General features: G+C 38.2%; 1 protein-coding gene across 4 annotated transcripts in view; it reads left to right on the top strand.

The window, feature by feature from the left end:
- LOC124869096 (alpha-1,6-mannosylglycoprotein 6-beta-N-acetylglucosaminyltransferase B-like) overlaps positions 1 to 26,246 on the top strand; it is a 259,990-nt gene that overhangs the window by 211,657 nt on the left and 22,087 nt on the right. For 2 of the 4 annotated variants that reach the window (XR_007038482.1, XM_047366828.1), the window contains exons 10-14: positions 3,659 to 3,724; positions 4,289 to 4,422; positions 5,390 to 5,520; positions 13,496 to 13,501; positions 25,891 to 26,049. Coding sequence is in view for 3 of the 4 variants with exons in the window: in XM_047366828.1 (XP_047222784.1) it covers positions 3,659 to 3,724; positions 4,289 to 4,422; positions 5,390 to 5,520; positions 13,496 to 13,501; positions 25,891 to 26,049 (496 nt within the window). In the remaining variant the exon portion in view is untranslated. Of the gene's footprint in view, positions 1 to 3,658; positions 3,725 to 4,288; positions 4,423 to 5,389; positions 5,521 to 13,495; positions 13,502 to 23,197; positions 23,201 to 25,890; positions 26,050 to 26,246 lie in introns of all 4 variants that reach the window. The other 2 variants (XM_047366829.1, XM_047366831.1) reach the window with 2 other exon arrangements.

Genomic DNA, 26,246 nt, shown 5'->3' with positions numbered 1-26,246 from the left:
CATACAGATCTCAAGTCAGGTGCATACATCTCAATTGATCCTAATTATCACAGTGCAGTGAAATTCAGTTTATTATACAAATCGGTTAAAAGTTTTCTAAGGAAATCCATCAGATTGCATCGAGCTGCAGCATTCATTCCTCCTGGATGAGCACGTAGTGACAATGACCAGTCGCTTGCATTGACTTTGCGGTAATTCTTCATACTGAGCATGCATGTAGCGACAGTGGAGTGGAAAACTCCCCACAGTTGTTAGAGCACTGTGGAAAAGTCAGTGCATTTGAGAGAGATGGTACTTGGACAGTGGCCCATTGGAGGTGTGGAGAGGGAACCAGACTGGATGAAGGATGACGGATTGTGATAAAAAGTTTTTTTGTCGAAAGATTTTAATTTATCCCTTTCCTTTATGAAATGTCAATTGACAATGTGTTTTACACAACATATAAATCTAAACAGAGAGGAAAGTGAATAAGTGGAACTGCAATCATGAAATGTTCAGAAATGTTCAAATAAAAATTGAAGTCATAAAATATAATAAGAGTCACATAAAGCCTTATGTGTGAGGGAATAAGAGGTATATGAGGACAGAGTTAACGCAGTTGGCAGATATTAATCATGTAGTCAAAAGGTTAGTATGGATAGCAGTTAGTACTTATAGATCTTCTGTAATGTGTGGATAGAGAATGCATCTAGAAAAAAACATTTTTCATATAGGAGGAGATGAACTCACTATGCTGCACTTCCTGACCAAATTAAGTCATCATAAGTTACCTTGATTGCCCTCTAAGGCTTCTATACAAGTAGTTTTGTCTTCTGGATTGTTTTACCGAAGAGAGAGTAGAGAATACAGGTTAATTGCTACACGTATAGTATACTGTAATTTAATAATAAAATGTACATTACTCTATCCTGCTCTCCTCTAGGCTCCCTATTTCTATATCTTCTTCTATGCCTCTTTCCCTGGAGTATTAATTTTCTTTTCTTGAATGGATTTGAAATATCCTTTATTGTCCCTTAGTGGGAAAATTTGACTGTGCTGGCAGCAAGGCAAAATGGCAGATAGAGGCATACAGAAAAGGCAAAAAACAACAAAAAGCAAAAAAGCAAAGTCAAAAGGTTATAATAGACAGAGCTGCTAAGGGAAAAACCCACATCACAAGAAAAGAAGTACTGGGCAATTATCATTTGTAGTTTATTCTTTCCTCTTCCTCGCCTATCGATTCTCTTATGCACTTGTCACACTATATCCCTCTTCTTCATGGCCCTTTTCAGATAGATGTTGTTTCTAGTTTATTTTATTACTATTAGTGAGCAGTATTTATCTATCCAACTTTAATCATTCTATCACTTTTTATAGCTGGCTGACACAGTTGACACCACTAGTTCAATCTAACCATGCAGGATTTGGCCTCTGTAAACATTAGTGCATCCATGTCCATTGTTTCCCTGACGTCATGTTTAATTCCCATGAGAGCAGGCGAAGACATTCTGTCCTGTAGCATGGTGGATCTCAGTTATGTTTTGAGTCTTTCACAGGGAGGGAGAGTAGCAGTCTTACAGCGATACTTGGATACAAGTTAAGTACATTCTGCTGAAACATAGTACTATAGTTTATCTCAGCTGTATTCACGTTGCTGTCAATGTGGGTCTCTTTATCCAGAATTTATGTAGAAAATAATTCCTAAAAATCTGTTTATGTGGGATACTGTAACATCAGCCATCAATCATACCTCACCATGTAAATCCTATTCCTTGTTCTGTTGTTCTTTAGCATTCACTTGTTTTTCCTTCATCTAGTCTGGTTGCCTGCACACTTGCAATGGGCCAATAGTTTTTCATCAGCATTTTTGTCAGCCGACGCCCCCCTGCTGATATGCTTTGTTTGATTTTCTCAAAAAAATCTGTGCTGATGTCTCATCTGTCTTAAAGGCTTTGTTCCGGAAATTGTTCTCCCTTAATCCACTATTCCACACAGACCATGAATGACACAAATTGCCAAAATATGCAAACTTTTAGGATTCGTGAGGATTCTTGGACGTTTGCAAATTTTCTGGTCCTGTTTGTGACATCCCAAGATTCAGTTATGACACAGGTATCAAAGATAAAGATAAATTGTGAGATTTGGCTTGATTCACACGGATATTGTCAGGAATTTAGTACAATTTACAGGAATCTATTAAGAATACTACATGAACATTAAGAATCAGTTAGGAATCGCTTAACAATATGACGAATGCATCTAAGAATCAGGTACGATTTAATTTAAAGTCTTTACTATTCTTGACAATTTGTGGGATTTTCCATCAAGATTTAGTAAAAAGTGATGAGGGTCAAGCAGGAGTGATGTTAGTTGAATGAAGACTGTTGAAATTTAGATATTAAAATGTTTAATGTGAAGTGATTGTTTTTGCCAATAAAATGTAGAAACTAAAGTGCTTGTTTTTGGACATAAAATGCAATAAGAAACTTGTCGTAAAGCGACATCTTTAGTTTTGTTGTGGTCTTGTGTTTTCTATTAATTTGGAATTTATTTTTCTATTATTTGTTATGGTTTTCTTATGACTATTATTATATTTGTTGTATTCTAATTCCCTTGTCTTCCTTGTAGTTTCTAGTTTAGTTTCCTGTTTAGTATATCTGTGTTTATTTATGTTTTGGTATTTGTTCACCTGCGCTCTTTGTTCACTAGTTTATTTTCTCTGTTCCTCCTCGTCCTGGTTCCCTTTCTGTGGTTTAGGTTTTGTTTATTTACGGTCAGGATTTCTTTATGGGTTCTTTGTTAATTATTAGGTTTTGGTGTTTCTTCTATTCCCTCTAGTTTCTCGGTTTACTTTAGTTAATGATTATTCTAGGTTCTTATGTCTCTTTGGGTTTATTATCTTCGTCCATAGTTTTGCTTAGTTCTGTTTCCTTGAGCTTTGTTATTTATAGTTTTGTTTTTGTAGTCATGTTCTTTTGGTTATGTTCTTATCTAGCTTCCCTCGTGTTTCATTTTGTTTCTAGCCCTGTCACCTTAGCAACTATTCACATTCCCTCAGTTCTCTACTACCTGGTCCACACCTGAATTCCATCTCATCTGATTACCTGCCTCAGTTTCTCATTGGTCCATACTCCACTTCCCTCTGTTCATAAGCTCTATGTTCTTGTTTGTTCCTCGCTGGTTCCTTCCATTCGAATCCCCGTTCATATCTCCGTTCACCTACCTTCATCTATGTACTTTCCCTACTATGTTCCTGCAGTATCAACTTTGTAAGTTTTTGGATTTCTTGTATCTGCAGTGATTTTGCTACGTTCTTGCTACGTTTGGAAAAACATTTTGAACTTATCTTTGAATAAAAGAAGAAGACTCCTTTAAACATGCAGCTGCCAACCTCTTGTCTCTGCTTTGGTCACTCTAACCCTCAGAACGCGACAACACTAATAACGAGTTAATTTGACTTTGTTTTTTATTTCTTTCTATATATTTTTTAAACCTTTATTGTTTTGGTTTTTTGCCTTTGTTTTTTATTTGCCCTGTGATGGACTGGTCCTGGACCTGTTCAGGGTGTAATCCGTCTCCCACAGTAGACCGCAACCCTGTACGGAAGAAGCGGGCGTAGAAAATGGATGGATGGAAATTTTCTTTTATTAATTGTTTTTCTTGTTTTTTATTTTTTCAGGTGCAGAAGAGAGATTTGGGCAGTTTTAGGTTGGTCAAGACAATGCTTCAGGAATCCCCGATTGAGTTAAGAATACATAGGAATGCCTAAGAATCAGTTAAGAATGAGTTACGTTACCTTAGAATGAACTTGGAATTTGTTAAGAATTAACTGAAATTCTGCACCAAAATTCTGAACAGTTCAAAACCTTTGCCATAAATTCCAGATGGCTCATGAACTGCAAGAACTGTCTAAGAATAAAATACAAATCAATTACGTATTCAGGAGCTTCTTATGATTTAACTAAGAATCCTTAAATTTGGCAATTCTTGGCAATTCCTATTATTCGTGGTCTGTGTGGATTAGTGCGTTTATAGAAGAGGTTTTCTTAGTAAAACACCAACCAACCAACAAATAAATATTGATTTTAATTTATGTTTATGTAATATAATAGAATTTCTGTTGAGCTAATGATTTGAAAATTAGTTGTCTTCCTTCACATGTCAGGAGTCGTTACAAGGAGAAGACACTCATGCCCAACTCTTGTTACACTTTTCAGAATTTATTTTTAGATATTTTTTATACAACATATATTTTTTTCTTGGCACTGAAACTCATTTCATGTGACTGTTTTGTTCTGTACCTTTACAGATGCCATATCAGAGTTATTGACACATTTGGGACAGAGCCAGCTTACAACCATGAAGAGTATGCAACCCTGCATGGCTATCGGACCAACTGGGGCTACTGGAACCTGAACGCCAGGCAGTACATGACCATGTTCCGTAAGATCTTACTGTCTTTCCTAATTCTTACTCACTTTTTACATTGTACTTACTGTCAAATCTTTCGGTTTTCAAAGAGCTGATAACTACACATCATAAAAAATTCATCACATCCAGAATTTCACACACAATCTTCAGTATCTCTTTCTAGCAATACCGAAATGACTTCAAACTAGCCTTTTCACCTCTTTTGACAGATTTCCCTGGTTGTTCGCATTCATTTAAACAATGTGCTTCATATTTCTTTTTTTAGCACAGCGTCCCTTTGAGCTGTACCTGTCTTGTGCTTTTTCTCCTGCAAGCTGCACAATAGGTCTGATCCTCCCTCAGAGCTGTCTGTCTTCTTGCTTCCTGGCTGAGACATTGACTGTTTAACTGTCTGGTTCTTTCACATTCAGCCCTCAGCAGCCGTGCATCGTTGGCACTCCGCAGCAGGATCATTATATTGACAATACACAGCGTATTGTAGACACCCACGTTATACATTGGCCAAAGCTATAATGAGTGACTCAACCTTCATACTTATTAGAGTGTGGCAGGGCTGCATTTATTAGAGTTCTTCAATACTTGAGAATGCACTCTGCTAAAAGGAGAATAATAAGCACCTGGCTTAAAAAAGAAGTCAGTAGCAGAGGATTACAGTATATGTGTAGTTGGCTTTTATCATGTCAGACTGCTTGAACTTAGGGAAAACCACATTGAATGTACTTAGTAGATAGATTTTAGAATAAAAATTCCTGTATTAGACTTTGCCATTGACAGTCACAATTTATAATCCTCACAGTCACTGAACCATTGAACCAAAGTGCAAAAGGATGGAGAGACTTTTCCTTGCAGTCTTCTCTGTCTCTCAGTTCAAATAAAAGTCTGTTCCTTACTTCTCTTTTTCTGTCTTTCTGCATTCTTTTCACTTCTTCACCACTCTGCTACTTTTACTAATTTCACACATATACTTATACACATTCAGCCCACACACCAGACAACTCCTTCATGGGCTTCGTTTCGGAGGAGCTCAATGAGACTGAGAAGAGGAGCATCCAGCAGAACAAAGTTAAAAACATGGCTGTGGTTTATGGGAAAGAAGCCAGCATGTGGAAGGTACGCTACACAAATTAAAGATGTGATACAGATCATGTGTTTGCTGGGTTTGATGATATGATCAACTGGGTTTTAAAATAAAAAAAAATTTTCAACCTTCATTCTTTCCACTTGTGGAAATGTTGACATAACCTGATATACAAGTGATTAAGAAGAAAAGTGCTTTGAGTAGTTTTACCTGGAACGCCTTTTGAAAGCCTTACTGTTGAAAAGGTGCTCAAAAGGAAGATGAATTAATGTTAGAGGTGTGCTGCTGAACATTATTGGGTCATCCTCCATTTTGTGATATAAACGAACAACAACGCAGCTCAACAGGTGTCACAGCTCTGACGTCACAGGAGGTAAGCTTTATAAGGGCTCGCGGAATGCTCCGACTTTGCTATTACTGCTGGAGCTGATACTGGTTACCCACAATGGCAGCACATCCCTGGTGGGGTTTTCACTCCATTCGCCATCACTAGCCAACCTCATGAGAAGCTTGACAGAGCTAGAAATCCTGCTGTGACAAGAAAACTAGATGATTTACTTTACACGCAATTGACATCTGAATAGTAAACAGTGTAAAAGCCTGGTAGCATTCAGGGATGTTTACAGGAGGAACCAGTGATGAACAATGAAAACCAGGAAGCTAATATACTGAGGGAAGTGGCGTATGAACCAATGAACAGGGAGACAGGCTGATCAGAAGTAATATATAGCAGCTGTGAAAGAGGCACTGAGGGAAGATGACTGATTAACATGACTGCAGGGAGATAACAGAATAACAATGATTAAATTGTGAAACTACAGAAAAAAACAAGGGGAACCAGATCTATAAATAAATACACCTAAGAGAACTCTGGTAAGCAACACCACCTAAACAGGAGGAATCTAATAAATCTTCCGCGATTAACTCGTCAGGAGAGTGGTCAGTCTTCGTCCTCTGGCCTCCTTTGGCGAAAGAGGAAAATATGACTGACCGTCAGGAGTCGACTGGAACAAAACAAGGATGGCAATTCCGTCTCCTTGAAACCTCCGTGGGGTTTTTGGTCACGTGTTCAATTCATGTCTTTGATCAGTAAAGTGAAGTTTCCTGGCCTTCCTATTCCAGGAACTTCTTTCATGAATTTTTCTTCTCATTGGCCAACGGGGGAGAATGAATGAAATTCCACATTTGATTTTCTTCTCCAGAATGATGCGCTTCAGTTGCCAGATACCGGTCCGGTTTCCAGCGTGAAAAGCAAAGATGAGAGAGACCTCATATTAGCTGCGACGCCCTCTTCCTATCAGCTACAATCCCTGCTGGGAGTTGTAGTAGCAGACTATCCTGGGGTACATAATGGAAGCTGACGCTGGAAGGCATAGTAGCGCACAAATGTTCCAACATTGGGATCATTGTCTTGTTGAAACATCCACCCTTGATTCATAGTTAGATGGCAGGTGATTTTTATCAATAACATTTTTGCTTATTTGTCCTTCAATTATATGAAGTCTGCCAGTGCTAGATGCCGAAAAACAACCCCACACCTTGATGTTTCAATCTCCAAACTTCAATGGTGGCATAATGTTTGTGATGTGCAGGGCCTTATGACCTCTAAACATGATATGTATTATGGCATCCCAAGATGTCAGTTTTGGTTTCATTTAACCAGACCATATTCTCCCTGTATTTCAGAGGCTTGTCTTAATGTTGTACACCAAAATTTTACCATGCTTCAACTTGTTTTTTTCTTTAGCAATGTCATCCTATGTGGTGAGAGTTAATACAGACCATAGCGATTTTGTGTGTTACTTTTTGTTTTCTTCAAAACAAGTGTACCTGCTAATTCCAGATCTTTCTGACTGGTTCGAGGAGTTCACTTTGGCTCTTAGACAATTCTTCTGATCATTCTATTCATTTGTCTGTCTCAAATCTTGCATGGAGCACCTGATTGAGGCTGGTATATCCATTTCCGGATTATGGCTCCGGTAGTACTCATTATAACCGTTAATAGTTTGGTTCCTCGGTAGCCAATTTCACCAATATGATGGTTGTGTGACTTGTAGCCTTAGTTCGTTCCAATTAGCCAGTGGCAATGGCACTCATTGTGATCTTCTGCTGCTCCAGCCCATCTGCTGGATTGATGTGTTGTACATTCATAGATGGTGTTCTGCATATTTGGTTGTAATGAGTGATTATTTTAGATACTGTTGTCTGTCTATCATGTCAAACCAGTCAACCTATTCTCCTCTGGCTTCTGGCATTAACTATGCATTTTTGCCTATGAAACGTTCCTCCCAGGATAAAATCTCTCATGAAAATCCTAGTAGATCAACACTTTTCAAAGTACCCATCCAGCTCGTCTGGCACCAACAACCTTCTCACCTTCAAAGTCACTTAAATCTTCCTTATTCCACATTCTGATGCTACTTTACTTTGGCAGCCCATCTTCTACACATCTAGATGCCTAGATGCATTAAGTTGTTGGCATGTCTTTTATCGATTTGCCATTTGTGCCAACAAGCAATTGAACAGGTTTACCTGATAATGTGGTCACTGATTGTTAATTGGGATGTAAATCATACATTTATATATACAAAAATAAGTAAAGAAAGATGCAATTAAAGAAAAGATTGTGACAAACAGGGGTTTTTAATTTAAAGAAGTAAAAATTAGATTAATAGAAATTACTCTGTAGACATTTCCTTTTTCCCCACAGCTAGAGGCAATTTTCAAACAAATTGAATACTATTTTTTATATAATGCTTAATTAACCAGAAGACAACACAAGTTCACACACAGCTTTTGAATGATCTTGCTGCCCAAGACAGACACCACAAAACGCAGTTGCAATGGTAAAACACCAGACATCCAATGCTCTGAAAAAACAATTTGTATACAGCTTTTCTGTTTTAGCTTTTGTTAAACCTTCAGTGGTTTTGATTATTAAACAAAGGTTAATGCCAGTCAAAGATAAACATATATATATATACAGGTCCTTCTCCAAATATTAGCATATTGTGATAAAGTTCATTATTTTCCATAATGTCATGGTGAAAATTTAACATTCCTATATTTTAGATTCATTGCACACTAACTGAAATATTTCAGGTCTTTTATTGTCTTAATACGGATGATTTTGGCATACAGCTCATGAAAACCCAAAATTCCTATCTCACAAAATTAGCATATTTCATCCGACCAATAAAAGAAAAGTGTTTTTAATACAAAAAACGTCAACCTTCAAATAATCATGTACAGTTATGCACTCAATACTTGGTCGGGAATCCTTTGGCAGAAATTACTGCTTCAATGCGGCGTGGCATGGAGGCAATCAGCCTGTGGCACTGCTGAGGTCTTATGGAGGCCCAGGATGCTTCAATAGCGGCCTTTAGCTCATCCAGAGTGTTGGGTCTTGAGTCTCTCAACGTTCTCTTCACAATATCCCACAGATTCTCTATGGGGTTCAGGTCAGGAGAGTTGGCAGGCCAATTGAGCACAGTGATACCATGGTCAGTGAACCATTTACCAGTGGTTTTGGCACTGTGAGCAGGTGCCAGGTCGTGTTGAAAAATGAAATCTTCATCTCCATAAAGCTTTTCAGCAGATGGAAGCATGAAGTGCTCCAAAATCTCCTGATAGCTAGCTGTATTGACCCTGCCCTTGATAAAACACAGTGGACCAACACCAGCAGCTGACACGGCACCCCGGACCATCACTGACTGTGGGTACTTGACACTGGACTTCTGGCATTTTGGCATTTCCTTCTCCCCAGTCTTCCTCCAGACTCTGGCACCTTGATTTCTGAATGACATGCAGAATTTGCTTTCATCCGAAAAAGGTACTTTGGACCACAGAGCAACAGTCCAGTGCTGCTTCTCTGTAGCCCAGGTCTGGGGAATGCGGCACCTGTAGCCCATTTCCTGCACACGCCTGTGCACGGTGGCTCTGGATGTTTCTACTCCAGACTCAGTCCACTGCTTCCGCAGGTCCCCCAAGGTCTGGAATCGGCCCTTCTCCACAATCTTCCTCAGGGTCCGGTCACCTCTTCTCGTTGTGCAGCGTTTTCTGCCACACTTTTTCCTTCCCACAGACTTCCCACTGAGGTGCCTTGATACAGCACTCTGGGAACAGCCTATTCGTTCAGAAATTTCTTTCTGTGTCTTACCCTCTTGCTTGAGGGTGTCAATAGTGGCCTTCTGGACAGCAGTCAGGTCGGCAGTCTTACCCATGATTGGGGTTTTGAGTGATGAACCAGGCTGGGAGTTTTAAAGGCCTCAAGAATCTTTTGCAGGTGTTTAGAGTTAACTCGTTGATTCAGATGATTAGGTTCATAGCTCGTTTAGAGACCCTTTTAATGATATGCTAATTTTGTGAGATAGGAATTTTGGGTTTTCATGAGCTGTATGCCAAAATCATCCATATTAAGACAATAAAAGACCTGAAATATTTCAGTTAGTGTGCAATGAATCTAAAATATATGAATGTTAAATTTTCATCATGACATTATGGAAAATAATTAACTTTATCACAATATGCTAATATTTTGAGAAGGACCAGTATATATCTCCAAGTCTGTGGTGCACTGAATGCTAAAATATTTAAATATTCAGTTTGATGGTCACATTTTTCCAAACAATAAACCAAATATTTTCGGACCTTTATTAAGAGAAGAGACATTACTGATTGTGTTTTGTTGAGCTGTTGATTTAATGCGTAGTCAACCCAACACAAATGTTTATTTTAGTGTGTCCTATTTTAAGATGATTTGGTTAGTAAGTAAAGTCACCAAAAAAATAATTCAGTATTTACCTACAAAGAGTTTTTACCCATTGGTTTCTATCAATTTTCTTTAGGTCTTTACACAATGGTGTTTATTCTAGCTTTACCAATAACACTGTTACAGACTCTGAATCCTCTTTGTGTTTTACTACACACAAGTTGCTCTCTGTTTCAGGATGTTACGACCCTGCTCAAAGCCCACCACAACAAAAAGGGAAACACGCCATGTATGACAGTTCTCAAATATAAATTTATTCTACAAAATTAAGGTTTAAAATCAAAAGTTGTTAATATGAAGTGTGAAAGTCAGTTTAATCAGTGTTCTATTAAACTGAGCATGAGTGGAGGATTTATGTGGATATGTTGTAATGAGCAACCAAAATAATCTAGAAAGCAAAAAGTGGCAGCATACACTACTGGTCAATAGTTTTAGAATGCCTTTCTCATGTAATGGTTTTCTTTATGTTTATGACTATTTACATCGTACGTCGGTTCTCAATGAAGACATCAAAACAGTGAATGAACACATGGAATTATGTAGCGAACAAAAAATTTTTAAATAACTTTATAGACGTTATATTTTAGAATCCTTAAAGTAGCAGCCCTTTGCTGTAATGACTGAAATAGTAACCTTTGGCAGTCTCTCAATGTACTTCTGGGAAGTTCCTTCAAGACTCTTTGTAAAACCATTTTAGGTTACCTCCTCATGAAGCTCATGGAGAGAATGCCAAGAGAGCAAAGCAGTGATCAGAGCAAAGGGTGGCTATTTTGTAATAATCTAAAATATAAAAATGTGTAGTTATTTCACACTTTTTGTTTACTACAAAATTCCATGTGTGTTCATTCACAGGTTTGTTGTTTCTGGTGAAAATCTACAATTTAAATAGTCATTAAAATAAAGAAACCCATTAAGTGAGAAAGGCGTTCTAAAATGTTTGACCGGTAGTGTACCTGTAGAGGAGAGCAGACACAAGTTAGCTGACAAGTCAGAAAACACCAGGTCCTCAGGTGTCCCACATCAGCAATCAATGTTGCACATGAAAGGCAAATGCCTAACCCAACCACAAGGGGCCGTAACACTGGAGTTATGTGTTAAGACCCTGGACCTAGTGGCCCCATTAAAAACCAGGTACCCTAAACTTACACCTCTGCCTTGCAAGAGACCACCCAAGCAGCCAGGTACCTGTACATAAAAGCTGAGCACAAATAGAAAAAAGGATAAACTACAGGTTTCTTTTATTATGTTAAAAATGTGAAATTTGATCAAATCTCTGTTAAATCAACAAACAAATAATTCTCCCAAATCTTTGCTTGAAGTTGTGACAATCCTCGTGTTCTTTTTAACACCAATAACTATTTTAAATGCTCCTCAGTCGGCCCGCATGGAGGCATCTCTGGATACTTGTAATGATTTTGTCCGGTATTTTGTCGAAAAGGTTGAACTGACCAGGTCATCGATTCCTCACTCTATAGGTGACCCCTCTGTCTTTGTTCCTTGCTTAGCTGTCTCCGATTAGTTTTGAGCCTATTTGTCCTTTATTTTTTGAGGTTGGTTTTTAATGTTTTAGCCTCTATTGGACCCTCTGTTCTTGCTATTATAAATAGCAGGTTTGCTTCTAAAATCTAAAACAATTCATTTTTCATACCATTTAGGATGAGAACAGAATTTGTTAATTCTTTCAGTCTGATTTTAAACATTTGAACAGCACTGAAGCAGCTGTAGTTATAATAGTAGTTATAATATAATGTAGTTATATTTGTTTGGCCAATGACACTGCTCAGTTTGTGATCCTTGTACTCCTGGACCTTCCGGCAGCTTTTGATATGGTTGATCACAGTATCCTTATATCAGAGTTAGAACACTGGGTTGGGAGTACAGCAGCAGATTTAACGCGGTTCTGCTCTTACTTGAGTGACAGACATTTTGTGTTAATGTTGGAATTTTTTTATCCACTTCAGCAGCTCTTGCTTGTGGGGATCTGAAGGGCTTGATTCTTGGCCCACTTCTGTTTCTATTGTACTTGCTTCCTTTGAGGTCTATTCTGGAAATGCTGTATTTTAATTGTTATGCTGATGATTGCCAAATGTATTTGGCTTTTAAACTTAATAGTAAATATGCTTTGTTGAAATGTCTCCTTGACATTAAGGCTTAGATGGCTTAAAATTGTTTAAGTATTAATGATGATAAGACTGAAGTTATTGTGTTCAGCCCCAGCTCTACTGCTAGTTCTCCTCCTGAGATTTTGGCTCTCTTGAGCAGTATCTTAAGCAGTTTGTTATGAATCTGAGGATTCATTCAAACTCGACTTAATTACTATAAATGCACTTTATGTTGGGGTCAGTCAGGTCTCCCTTTCACGGCTCCAGTTGTTCCAAAATGCGGCGGCCCGGCTTCTAATCAGATTTTGTAGGTTTGAACAAATTTCATCGGTTTGACTTGCCTAAATGGCTTTGCACCCATGTATCTCTCTAACCTACTTCAACCTTATGGTCCTCCTCTGTCACTGAGTTCAAGTCATCATCTGCTATGATTGATTGTCCCTAAAGCTAAGTTAAGGCTTAGAGGAGATCGGGCTTTTCCAATCATGGCTCCTAAATTGTGATACAATCCCATGCCGAAATTCACTAAAGTAGTTGGACTTTAAATCGTTTTTTGGACTTATGCAATATAATATTTAATGCCCCCAGCCGTACTACATAATAAATGAGAATATAATGTTTATGGAAAGACCATATTTTCCTAGATAATACATTTAATCAATACTACTACACTGTACCGCAACTTGCATCCTGCGGCATTACGACAAGAAAGCCTTGACAACACTGCACATCCCACTGTTTGTGTCATTATGGATCAGCTTCATGGGACTTTTATATGTACAAGTGTGCATCTTTAATTTACAAGCAATTTTCCTCTCGGAAGCTGTCTGCTTATTCATCCATATTAAGAAAATGGAGCACAGTTGTGCCTCCGTTCTTAAAATAATTATGAAGATGTTGTTTACTGTCTTCTGTCTGTCAGCCCTTTATGATTCCACCATAGCTGGTTATAAAGGGATCATAAGGTACAGTGCTTTCATCTGTAAGTGTTTTGAATAAAAGCATTTGTTTAGTTATTTTTACCTTCATCCATTGTAAAGTTGTTTTTTTAGCTGCAATTCTTTCTGAATTAATTTTCTTCTGTTCTTTCTATCTTTGGCTATGGACCGTTAAACCTGATTGGATGCTGATTAGCTTCAGGTAAGCTTATGTTTTTTCTTTCCTCGTATTTCTAAACCATATACAGTGTTTTAAACCTTTTACATTCTGTCAAATTATGATCGTAAACCATTTCATGTATTGAGATTTTATATAATCTACCTACACTATGTAGCCCGTAATTGTGAATTGATAGCTAAATTATACATTGCTTTCAAGTTTCTTACAAATATAAATCTAAAAAATATGATGTGCGTTTGCATTCAGCCCCCTCTAGTCTGATTGGCTGTTGATTTCAGAAGTCCCGTAGTTAGTAATTAGTCTCCTTAAACCAACTGGCATGGAATGAAATGCATTATTTAAAGAAACAGGCAAGATGCCCATGGTAACTCTGGAGGAGCTGCAGAGATCCACACCTCAGGGGGGAGTATCCGTTGACAGGACAACTATTATTTTTCCACTCCACAAATCTTGCCTTCATGGAAGAGTTGAAAACAGAAACTTGTTAAACAACAGTGATAACAAAACCATAAAGGGGACACAGCAAATATGTGTAAGATGGAGCTCTGGTCACTTGAAACAAAAATTAAACGTTTTGACCAATATGCAAAATGCTATAAGAAATGAAACCCCACTTTAGATACAAAATAGGGCTCTTCATCGATGTCAGTGATGACATCAACTGTAATATAAAAATCCGTCAACATAAAATTTAATTATAAACCGCAATAGCAGAGTGCAGGAGAGCAGCAGAGATCGACTCAGTGCTGACGATGAGCCAGAAGAAGATCATAACAGAAACCATAAGTCATGTCTTTTAAGATGTTGAGTGCTCTTTGAGGTCAGGCAGGTTGTTTGTGTGCAACATTTTCCTGTTTTTGCCCCACGATTAATTGTTTAACAGCATGCATGTGTTAATGTGTACACTTTATGCGGAAACCAGAATTTATTTTTCTTTATTCTTTTCATTCCTGTTTTAATCACATTTGAATTGTGTAGATAAGGTGAATATCTCAGTTATTTGAAATTTAACAAGGCAATATCCTAAATATTAAAAACAATAAATACTACGTATTTTAAAAGCTCTGGTAATACAGTGGCATGTAAATGTATTCCTACCCCTCGAACCTTTCAACATATTGTCACATTACTACCACAACCATAAATATGTTTTATTGGAATTTTATGTGTAAGACCAACTGTAAGTGGTATAAAATTGTGAACTGGAAAGAAAATTATTCATGATTTAAAAAATTTTTTACAACTAAAAACTGAAAAGTGCGATGAAGAATTCAGCCACCTTTACTCTGAGTGCAACCAATTGCCTTCAGAAGTTGCCTGATGATTGCTAATGACGAAATAGACTCCACCTGTATGTGATCTAATCTCAGTACAAACACAGCTGCTCTGTGACGTCCTCAAAGGTTGGTTAAGAGAATATCGGGGAGCAAGCAGCATGATGAAGTCCATGGAACACACCAGACAGGTCAGGGATAAAGTTGTGGAGAAGTGTAAAACAGGCTTAGGCTATAAAAACGTTTCCCAAGCTTTGAACATCTCATGGAGCTCTGTTCAATCCATCATCCAGAAATGGAAAGAATATGGCACAACTATAAACCTACCAAGACAAGGTTGTCCACCTAAACTTACAAGCCGAACAAGGAGAGCACTGATCAGAGATGCAGCCAAGAGACCCATGGTGACTCTGGAGGAGCTGCAGAGATCCACAGCTCAGGTGGGGGAATCTGTCTGCAGGACAACTATTAGTTGTGCACTGCACAAATGTGGTCTTAATGAACGAGTGGCAAGAAGAAAGCCATTGTTAAAAGAAACCATGAGAAGTCCTGTTTGCCAGAAGCCATGCTGGGGACACAGCAAACATGTGGAAGAAGGTGCTTTAGTCAGAGGAGACCAAAATTGAACCTTTTGGCCAAAATGTAAAACGTTATGTGTGGCAGAGAACTAACACTTCACATCACTCTGAACACACCATCCCCACTGTCACATACAGTGGTCGCAGCATCATGCTCTGGGGGTGCTTCTCTTCAGCAGGGACAGAGAAGGTGGTCAGACTTGATGGGAAGATAAATGGAGCCAAATACAGGGCAGTCTTGGAAGAAAACCTGTTAGAGACTAGAGACTGGGACGGAGGTTCCCCATCTTGAACACAAAGACTTTTAAGATTTTTTTATAAAAAAAACCATTGAAAACCAGGTTTGATTTTGATTCTACTTCATGATCAGGCACTACTTCGTGTTGAATTATCACATAACATCCCAATAAAATACATTGAAGTCAAAAAGAAAATATTTGTTGAAAATATTTATATACTTAAATTGGGAGAAGCAGAGTGTTTAGTCCTGAGGTGTCTTTTTGTCACAATGGCCAAAGTAGTCAAAAGCCAAAAGTACTTGGGGGCCAAAAACATATATTTAAAAAAAAAACTAAAATCACAAATTGTGATTGTTATATCGTGAAAAATAAAGTAGTCAGGTTTTTTTGTAGGAAAAGAATGCAAACTAAAAGGCATCTCGTTTGCAAATTCTGCTGGACTGAATTGAAAAAAAAAATAGAATAAAAACATACTTTATTTCCAGCAAACAAAATGGGATTTGGGCCAATATCTTTAAAAATGCTTGCCATTTTTAGCCATGTTTAACAAAGCAGTTAAAGACAAATTTGGGTGCACCAAATAGATGTGGTTCTACTAACTATTAAACATAAAAAGAAAGCAAAAATCATCTTAATTACCAGATGAATGCTTGGTGTCGTAGCTCACATTTTCCATTGTAAGGACATTTCAGCTTTTGGTAATAATTTTGCCCTAATTGAAAATAAATAGTCCACATCTGCATGGGCTGCACAGTGGCTGCATAGTGGCACAGTGGTAGCACTGTTGCCCTGCAGCAAGAAGGTCTTGGGTTCAACTCCTGGCTGGGGGTCTTTCTGCATGGAGTTTGCATGTTCTCCAGCTTCCTCCCACAGTCCAAAGACATGCCTGTTAGGTTAATTGGTCTCTCTAAATTGCCCTTAGATGTGTGGATGAATGTGTGCATGGTTGTTTATGTGTTGCCCTGTGATGGACTGGTGACCTGTCCAGGGTGTACCTTGCCTCCCACCCATAGACTGCTGGAGATAGGCACCAGCTTCCCCATGACCCACTATGGAAGAAGTGGTATAGAAAATGACTGACTGACTACTCTACATCTCCATCAACCACCTGTGGTGGGGAGCAAATTTGTAATATATGTGAGTTGCGGTTGGGACCCACAAATGGGGCCCCGGCCATGCTTTGGACAACCCTGGTTTGGTCAGTCAAACTCCATAGCTATACATATATTCATCAGCTGATCCTCTGGGTCTGACATCATTTACCTCCTCTCTGTCCCACACTTCTTTTCTACTGCTGAAAATATTGTTGCATATTGAGTATGCAATGTGAATGCTGAGCAGCAAGTTACATGTCATATTAATTGGATATTCAGTCACAGCAATACTCTGATTTTATAATAATTATAATCTTTTTATTGTCTAACTGACAGAAAGAATCAAGACTGATGAAATGTGTTTGTTGTTCATTATCATTATATTGAGTTAGGATAAATGGAGTTCAAATGAAAACTCATAATGAAAGACTCACCCTCGCCGTCTCCACCGTCCAATGACTTCCCCGTGCGTCTCCCGGCCTTCCAATCAGCATCCTGTCCGTCTGATTCATCATCCAATCACCTTCCGAGGCCTTGTTTTTAAAGGACCTCCGGCCGTGTTCCTCCTCGCTTGTCAGCTGAGCTCATCCCTCCTCCACCCCACCTCCACCATCTTCCTCCACCCCACCTCCACATCTATTCTGGCTTCCTCGCTCCCTGGCCGCCAATCCACCACCAGTGTCGGATCAGGGGGAAGACATCTCTAAATCTAAGCCTTACAAATGTTTATCTTAGCTCATATCATTCACAGCATTCATGTCTTCCTCCCAGGTCCGAGTGCCAAAGATATAATAACGTAATTTCACATCATTAAAACTTTTCTAATTGCCAACCCTCTCTTTGTGAGTCTTTTCAGATTGAAGTTACAGTACACATACATTTTTAGAAACTATGAAAGGTACCTTTTCTAGAGTACACAATGGAAGTGGGGCCAGCATTTTTGCCTTGGACCAAAATAATCTTAAGGTTTAATCTGCTACTTCTCCTTGTGCATGCATAGGTTTTCTGCTCGCACTGTCCCAAAAACATGCATGCAAGGTTAATTGGCTTTTATAAATTGCCTTGAGATGAGATGACTCTCGTCGGTGTGTATGTGTTGCTTTGTGAAGGCATGGTGGTCTGTCAAGCATCAAGCCTCCATCTTTCTATTCATCTAACATGCCCTGCTACCAGAAATCCTCAGGTCTAAGTCCTTTTCCTGAATCTCCATAACAAGTAATTTTAGAACATGAGGGACAAACTCCAGGACTTACTCAGTATGGGTCTCTTCTTTGATTCATACTTCCATTGACTCACATGCACACACATAGAGTGAGAGGGAAGTTGAATTAAGTTATGAAATCTGCACCCTCACATGCCTTTGTTTCCCAGCATGTCCATTGTTGTCTGCAGCACTTAGCGCTTGAGCAAATCTCCTAATTGGCAAGGAAAATCCTCACAGAGGAAACTATTGATCGCTGCACCCTCCTGTTACTTCCCTGTGGGGGGGTACCACACAGCAGAAGGATATAGTAAGCAGCTTAACACCGGCAGGCAGATCAATATAATTGTCGGGGTTACACTCCGTTTACATGGTTACGTTTTGGTTGTTAACTGATTGATGCCAGTTGTTGTTGTTGCAGACCTTGCATTTAATGGTGGCTTATAAAGTTTGCCCTTCAGATGTTCAGTAATAGAACATAATGGATTTATTCTATGGATAAATAGCCAAGCATGTTTGCACAGTTGGTGATGAGCAGAGAAGGATAAAATATCAGATCCCAAACCCTGTGTAAAAACCCAATACGATAATGTGAAAATACTGCTTACAAAGTCCTACTTTATCAAACCCTTTGGCATAGAGGTGCCACGTGACTCAGTGGTAGAACAAGTGCACCATATATGGAGGCTATAGTCCTCAGCTGTCACAGGTTCAGTTGCCCACCCCAGGCCATTTACTATATGTCTACCTCTTCTCCCTCTATCTTTCTTCATGTCAACCTTCTAATGAGTAAAGTCTACTAATGCTACAAAATGTTAAAATAAAACAATATATTTTATTTCATATAGGTTTTAAAGTAAGAAACTACTTTGGCTATGTTCACACTGCAGGTCTTAATGTTAAAATCCGATTTTTTCAGAAATCTGATTTTTTTGTGTGGTCCACATTACTTTGGAAATGTTGCGGCTCCAAACTGACCCGCATGTGCATAAGAACAATAAGAGCGTCGTCAAGCACAGCAGAAGCCATTTATTGTCAGCGGGTGCTGTGTGGGAAATATATGAATAAAAGGAGAGTGAAACTCTTTATTGTTCCGTTTTAGGGAGATCTGACTGCCAATTCAGCACAACAAAATGTCTGGATGTGGAGACACAGCCAGCAATGGTGGGGCAGGCATGTTAACAACTTTGCAGAGACCGAGTTTATTCAGAACTTTATCATGTCGAGGGCAACTTTCAGTCATGTATATCAGCGCCTCTCCTCTCAACTCTACAGGCAGAAGACTTGATGCAATCAAATGTATCGAACTGCAACAGGGGCAGAGCATCACATTCTTGCTAGCCTCGATGGCATTTTAAAGTCCTCTGTTTGAACGGTTGTATACGAATTTTACAATACAAACTACGTCCCAAATCCAGACGGTTCCTATGAGCCTTTCAATTAGACTTGAATAAAGTTTTATCTCTGTTTATTAACAAGCTCTAACATCTCGCTGTCTCTCCACTGTGCAGTTCTATTCTAGCCTCCTGTCTGTTTTGCTAACAGCTACTGTTTTCTTGCTGGGCGGCGCAAAGTTGTGACGAATGCAATGGAAATTGGCGTCAAAGTCACATTTAATGCACCTAGGTCGTTCCCACTAGAGTCACATTCAGGACCACATATGAATGTGGCTCAAATGTGACTTTGAAAAATCTGATTTGGGCCACAGTTGCCTGCAGTGTGAACAGGGCCTTTGAGTCCTATCACAGTTACAGACATTAGTACATTTCTTGGCACCCCTGGTAGAGACGTGTAAAATGCTTTAAAGTAGATTTATCTTTGATTTGAGAACGTTTTGTAATGAGGAAAAACTCCCATGTTAAGAAATAATTGTTTTTAACACAAACACCAGTGGTACAATTGTTGATACTACAATACATTTTAGAACCAGCTTTTCCTGGATAACTTGAGCTCCAGGGTCATCTTCTGTAATATTTCAGACATTGGGAATATACAGAGAGAGGGATTTTTGACAATTCCCCTTTACCCAAGCTCTCTAGACTGTCCAGACTCATGATCTTTCTTTTTGCTGCAGTGCTCTAACAGTGACCATTCTCCTCTCTGTGTGTGCTGGCAACGTAAATATACGTTCTTGTTCATCATATTTTCTTAAGGAAATGTGTTTCTGTGCCACACCATATTTATACCCGAGGGACACAGAAAGTCCTGGAATGCTTATTAGAAGTTCCTAGAAACTCAGATCCACTTAAAAAAATAAAGTATAAACAAAATACAGTTCTTATCTTGTGTACCAGTAATCGGGCCACTGGTGATTTGGTTTTAAAAAACAATTTCTCCCATTGAATGAAAGTATTCCAATTAAATGTTGAATTGTACTAAATTATTCGGTGAGAGAATAAGCTGCTTCAGTAAAAAGATAAATTTATGTTGAGGTGTATTTTCTTTATTACAGGTGCCAACAAATCCATGAACTTCTTCTTGACCCACCAGTTCATCCTTTATTAATTAGATCCTCCCTGATTGGACAATGTTGAGAGTAAGTTATGTGGCTTTAAACTCAGACAATGCTATCTGTAAGTCGTCTAAAAAACATTGATCTCACCAAGATTTACTGCATTTTCTTGAGTCAGTCATTACAGGCCTTCAGTTTAAAATAAATTCACCAGGCATTAAATCATTTCATTTGAAACGCAGAGGTGGATGTGAAATGTAGCATGAAAAGCAAGTTCAGTAAAAGCTAAAACTCATTTAAACCGACATTGAAGTAATTCTTCTGTCATTTTTCTGCACTTTCTGTAAGGACAGGTAATGTTTTCTTGCACTTTACAACCGCACAGGCCCCAGTGTAACCACTTTGTAAAAGAGACACAAGGTTAGTAAAAAAAAAAAAACAAGCTGCACAGAACTAAATAATGACTTCTTCACACGTTAAAGTTAAACTAATTTTCTGTTAACTGATTCAATTCAATTCAAAGATACTTTATTGATCCCCGAGGGGAAATTAGAATTCCAGTACAACCCATTGGATAAATTATTTTACCAGAAGCAATTCTTGAAACTTATCTGCTCTTCTGGATAAAAATAAACGATGTGCCTTAGCAGTTAATATAATGAGCTGTCTTCCATATAGTTCAACCATTCATTGAACACATAAAAAATATACCAGCAGTCAGTGTAGAACACGTTTACACATAGTCAGAACTAGTTCTCATGCTCATGTCACAAAGTTAAATACCAAAATATTCATGTTTATAGTTCACAGCTTGAAAATGAATGTTGAATTGCACCAACATAAATAATCAGATTGATTTTTAAATTGTTGGCTTTCCATGTAAGTTTGCATATTAAGTCATTATCTTCATTTTCATCTGTTCTGTGTTCTTACGTATATTGTATTTATTTTTGATATAATTTACAATAGAACTCCTTCTTTCACCTTTTTTCTGTTTGCCTTTTTGGTTTGCAACCAAAGTCGGATATTTGGATTATCAATCAGTCCATTAAGAGAATGTTTTTAATTGCTCTGTCGTACAGTACTTTGACGAGATATTTCCTCCTATATTTCTTTTGTTTTTGATTTTTCATCACATTATATGTTTCACATTATCAAATAATTTTTTATGTCAGACAAAATAAACAAGTTTCAAATTATTTTTTCATTCATTAATGACAAGTCAAACCAGCCTGGCCCCATATGAAAAAGTAATTGTTCCCAAAACATAATAACTGGTTTTACCACACAGGCCAGGCAAGAACTGGCGATGAGTCTTTTACATATGTGCACAAATGTTTTTGTCCTCTCTTCGTTGCATAATTGTTTTAATTTGACCACGGTGGAGGCATTTTGTGCATGAGCAGCCTTTCGACCACTGCTTTTTAATTGGGTTTAGATCTGCTTAGAATTTTTGAGCCATTCAGAAGTGGGCTTGCTGGTGTGGTCTGGATCCTTGATCTGCTGCATAACCTATGTAGTCTTGAGCTTAAGGTCTCAAAGAGATAGTGGGACATTCTCCCCAAATCATCACCTGCCCACCACCATGGTTGCCAGTAGGTATTGTGCTTTTTTATAATATAATATTTTATATTATGGGATACATAATTCTAAAATGTTCTACTTTTTATCTCACCCGTCCACAGAATATTTTCGAGATTATCAAGATCTTTTAGGGCAAATTTAAAGCAGGCCTTTTTCTTCCTTTTTAGTAACACGTTTTGTAGCAAAATAATGATCCAAAGCACAAGTCACCTGTGAATGACTCAAAAATGTTAAGTCTGTACTAATTCTGATTCAGATACTAGGACGTGTTAAACGTGTAGTTTATTCTCAAACCCTCTCTAATGTGACTGAAATAAAACAAAACTACAGAGAAGAGTGGGCCAAAAACCCCTCTAAAGTGATATCTAAGACGTTGCTTGATGGCAGTTGTGATGGCAGGGCATCACAACCAGGTATTAGGTTTACAAGTAAATTACTTAAAATGTTCAGGCTGTTTCCTTAATAAATGAAATCATCATTTCAAAACAAATGTTTGTCTTTACTCAGGTTATTTTTGTAGGATGTTAACATTTGTTTTATAAATATTTAAGTGTGATAAGTGAAAAACAGGAAATCATGGTACTATATATGTCTTTATAAAAGAAGGCGTGTAAGGGAGGTGTCTGATATTCCCTGTTTACTGAGACATACAAAGGAAATGAGCTTGGACTCCTGCATGAACAGTTTCTTTTTTTTACTTTTTATTTAATTTCACATTTTCCACTTCTATACCAAAACAAGAATGAAACTGAATAGATAACCAACAGAACAGGAGGAAATTGCTGTTACGATGGCACTTAGTGAATTATATCTTTGCACTCATATATAGCAATTAAGAACTGTTTATGGTTCGTTATACTGGCAAGATAAGGACGCTATTTATTTTCATCGTCTTTCTTCCAGATCATTTTTAGATAGATGAAGTCATTTGCTTTAATATGTGAAGATGTGTGAAGCCCAGTTGTCGGGCGGTGCTTTTGAAGCCAACATTTTGTAATGGCCTTACCTGCTGCCAACATGACTTTCAGAAAGTAGGCGTCATATTTACCCATATTTTCTAGAATATACCCCAGATGCAGATATAGAAAGCTTGAACTAATAGAGATACAAAGAGTGTGTGAAATATTTGCAGCAACATCTTTCCAAAAGAGCAGTGTGAAAGACCAAAACAATGTCAGCGTGATCAGCCATGAGTTCTTCACATTCCCTCCAGCAGCCCAGTCGAGCCCCCGTTTATTTTGATTTCTGTTTGGGAGTGATAATCTGGTTTTTCTAACTCACTCCAGGTGTTAGAGCTTGTGGAAGAAGTATGGAGACATTATTCTTCTGTATATCAGTATATCTGTCAGGATGTGACATTTTGGACTTTGTGTTTTTTTTTGTTTACTAATTATCATATTTCTCCAGCCCCTCTGGTTAGGTTGTGTTTACTTATTGTTTACATTTTGTTTGTTTACATCCTAGTCCTTGTGTTCTCTGCTTCCCTTCCTGTCTGTTCAGTCTGTGTGGTGTTAGGTTTCATTACTCTGTAATCTGGTTTGCTTTATGGGTTCCTTGTTCGTTCTTAGGTTTGGTGTTTCTTATGTTCAGTTCATGTTTATCCCTGATTCTTATGCTTTATTTTTATCTTTGTTTATAGTTTTGTTTTAGATCTGCTCGGTGTCTTGTTAATTACTTGTATTAGGTTCACCTGTTCCCTCTGCCTTCCTGCCTCCTTGCGTCACCTGTCCTTAGTTTCTTTGATTACCTGCCTTTGTTTTCTCTCTGCATATTAGTTGGTTTGTTTCATTATGTGTTTGTGGGTTCCTTGCATTACAACTCGACGCTTTATCCTCGTCCCTGCCTTGAGTCTCCATGTTCCTGCAGTGTCTGTAATGTACGTGTTTGGATCTCGACCCTGTTCAGTACCTGCAGTGTTTTTGTTACGTTTTGACTTTTTTTGATTAAAGCTGAGAGACTGCTTTTTGAAATGCTGCTTCCAAGCTCTTGTCTGCGCTTCGGTCCACTCCAAAACCTCACCGTGACAATATTTAGTATATCAGTGTTCAGCTATTTTTCCCATTGCTTTTTAACACAGTTTGTAGAGCTCGTTTTCATTGATACACTGCTACGGTACAGCTTACTTACTAGACCATTGCCAGTCCCTAAGTTATACGCATCCATGAATATCAGGATAACATATGGACCTTAAAGTTTTTCGTTTTATCTCAGATAAAACATGAAATATTCTTGTTCCATTCTTTAAAGTGTTTCTGTGGAATTTCTATAGAAGGTGAAGAGAATAGGTATAGTAATTTAGGAAGGATTTTCATTTAACTGATTTAATTCTGCTGCTGAAGTCCACCAATCAAAATTCTCATGCATTTTTCTTAGTAATATTGTTATAATTTGCTGCAAACAGCTGTGATAAATCTTTATGCAAGTACCTAATGACTGAGGAATTCATATTCAAGCTGAATTAGGCCAATTACTCTTACAGCTAAAATATGTTAAGGACATCACCTGAGTATCTCCCATACGTTGTCATCATTTGCATAATTCTCACAAACTCACTCCTTTCAGTCTTGCTTCTTGCCATATTGCTTGGGCCGGAGGTTCTATAAAAAAAACTGAAAAGGCGAGGACTGGCTGGGCAGCTCTGTCTGCAGCTATGCTGCAACGTAATGGGTAAAAATAAGCTGGCATATTTATTCTTGCTGTTAGTGAAGAATAGAAAGCCCGGACTGAACGTATAGAATCATTATCAAACCCAAATCTGTTCATGAATGAGTTGGGTCCTTGTCTATTAATAAAAGGTATTACAGCCTCCTTCCTTGATGTCAAAATTAAGGCATTCAATGTACACTCCGTATTTAGGACACTAATGAGCCTATATGGGATAAATCCTTCTCTTAAGGCAGAATTAAAGCTAGCAAATGTAAAAGGTAACATAGATTATATTATTAGTTTTTACCACTCCAGAGGGAACCTGTTGGTACAAGGTGACTTACTAGGCTTTAGATTACAAATGGCTTTATCAACATTTTTTTTTTCGTATTTCTTAAGACCAGTCTAGGCTTTCCTGCCTAGTACAGTAAGGTTAAAGGTGTTTAAACATTCAACAGTTGTATGCGTATTACCTTGGCCAGATTGGGACTATAATTGTTTGTAATATGTTTCAAAAGCTTTTTGTGAGCCTGTCAATTTGTTAATAAGTTTCTTTGTAACAGGGTCTCAAAGCCAGTAAATGGTGTTTTCTGCTTGTTGTGGCTAGTAATTCAGCTGCTGTACACTGTATTCCTGTTCTAGATCTCCTAATTTATTATGTAAAGTTAATAAAGTTTGGACTTTTAACTTTTTAATCTAGCAGCTCTGGAGAAAATCTCCCCCCTAAGGATGGCTTTTGCTGCATCCCACAGTATACAGGGATTTACCTCACCATCGTCATTTTCCTTTAGGCCTCTCTGTATTCTCTTGGATTTATTTCCATTGAGTTCCTACAACTGGGGTTGTAGGAATTTAGCAGGCCAATGTTTAACCACCATAGCATTCCTCTATGATTCTCCTTCAAACACATATACCCCACAATGATCTGAATAACCCCTCTGGCCTATTCTTCTGTTGTTTACCAAACAATGACTGCTCTGCATTTTTTGTTATTTCCAACTCAGAGGAGGAGAACCATGTTTTTTCCCTCTCTGTTGGATTTTGCTGGATCAGAAAATGTGCACTAAAATTGTTTCCACATCTCAGCGATGTCTTTTTTTAAGATGTATCAGAAAGTGAATATAGTATTAGATGTGAAAAGAAACAGACATGTACAGGAAGGAGAAGCTGACACACTGAGACGGCTCACACAAAGATAAAAGAAAACAAACTCAGCACCGTTTACTTCCTCTCAAACTCTTTAATCAAGTTCTCCTCAGAGATGTTTCTTTTTCATACAGCCTCCTACCTTTGTCTGTCATCCTTGGTATCACCAATCTTTCTTTTTCTGCTCTTTTTCCAGCAGGGCAAAGAGAGCTTCCTGGAGATCCTTCACAAGTACATGGAGGTCCATGGTACAGTGTACTATGAGACCCAGAGACCGCCGGAGGTCCCAGCCTTTGTGAAGAACCACGGGCTGCTGCCACAACAAGAGCTGCAGCAGCTTCTCCGTAAGGCCAAGGCAAGCAGCTGGGGAGGCTATGACTTCCATTAATTAATTATCTGTCTAATTCTTATCACTTCGTTTCTTTCATCCACTATTTTTGTCTTTACTCACAAATCTTAGATATAGATGCAGTTGTTGTTCTTGGGCCCTCAGCAAGCCCCCATTCTGCTTTCCCTATCTCCACCATCATTAGCCAGCTGCAATGTACACTG

This window comes from Girardinichthys multiradiatus, chromosome 5 (genome assembly GCF_021462225.1).
Source record: "Girardinichthys multiradiatus isolate DD_20200921_A chromosome 5, DD_fGirMul_XY1, whole genome shotgun sequence".
NCBI classification, from domain to species: Eukaryota; Metazoa; Chordata; class Actinopteri; order Cyprinodontiformes; family Goodeidae; genus Girardinichthys; species Girardinichthys multiradiatus.
The sequence above is the reverse complement of the archived record's forward strand: the minus strand, read 5'-3'. Positions and strand labels throughout refer to the sequence as shown.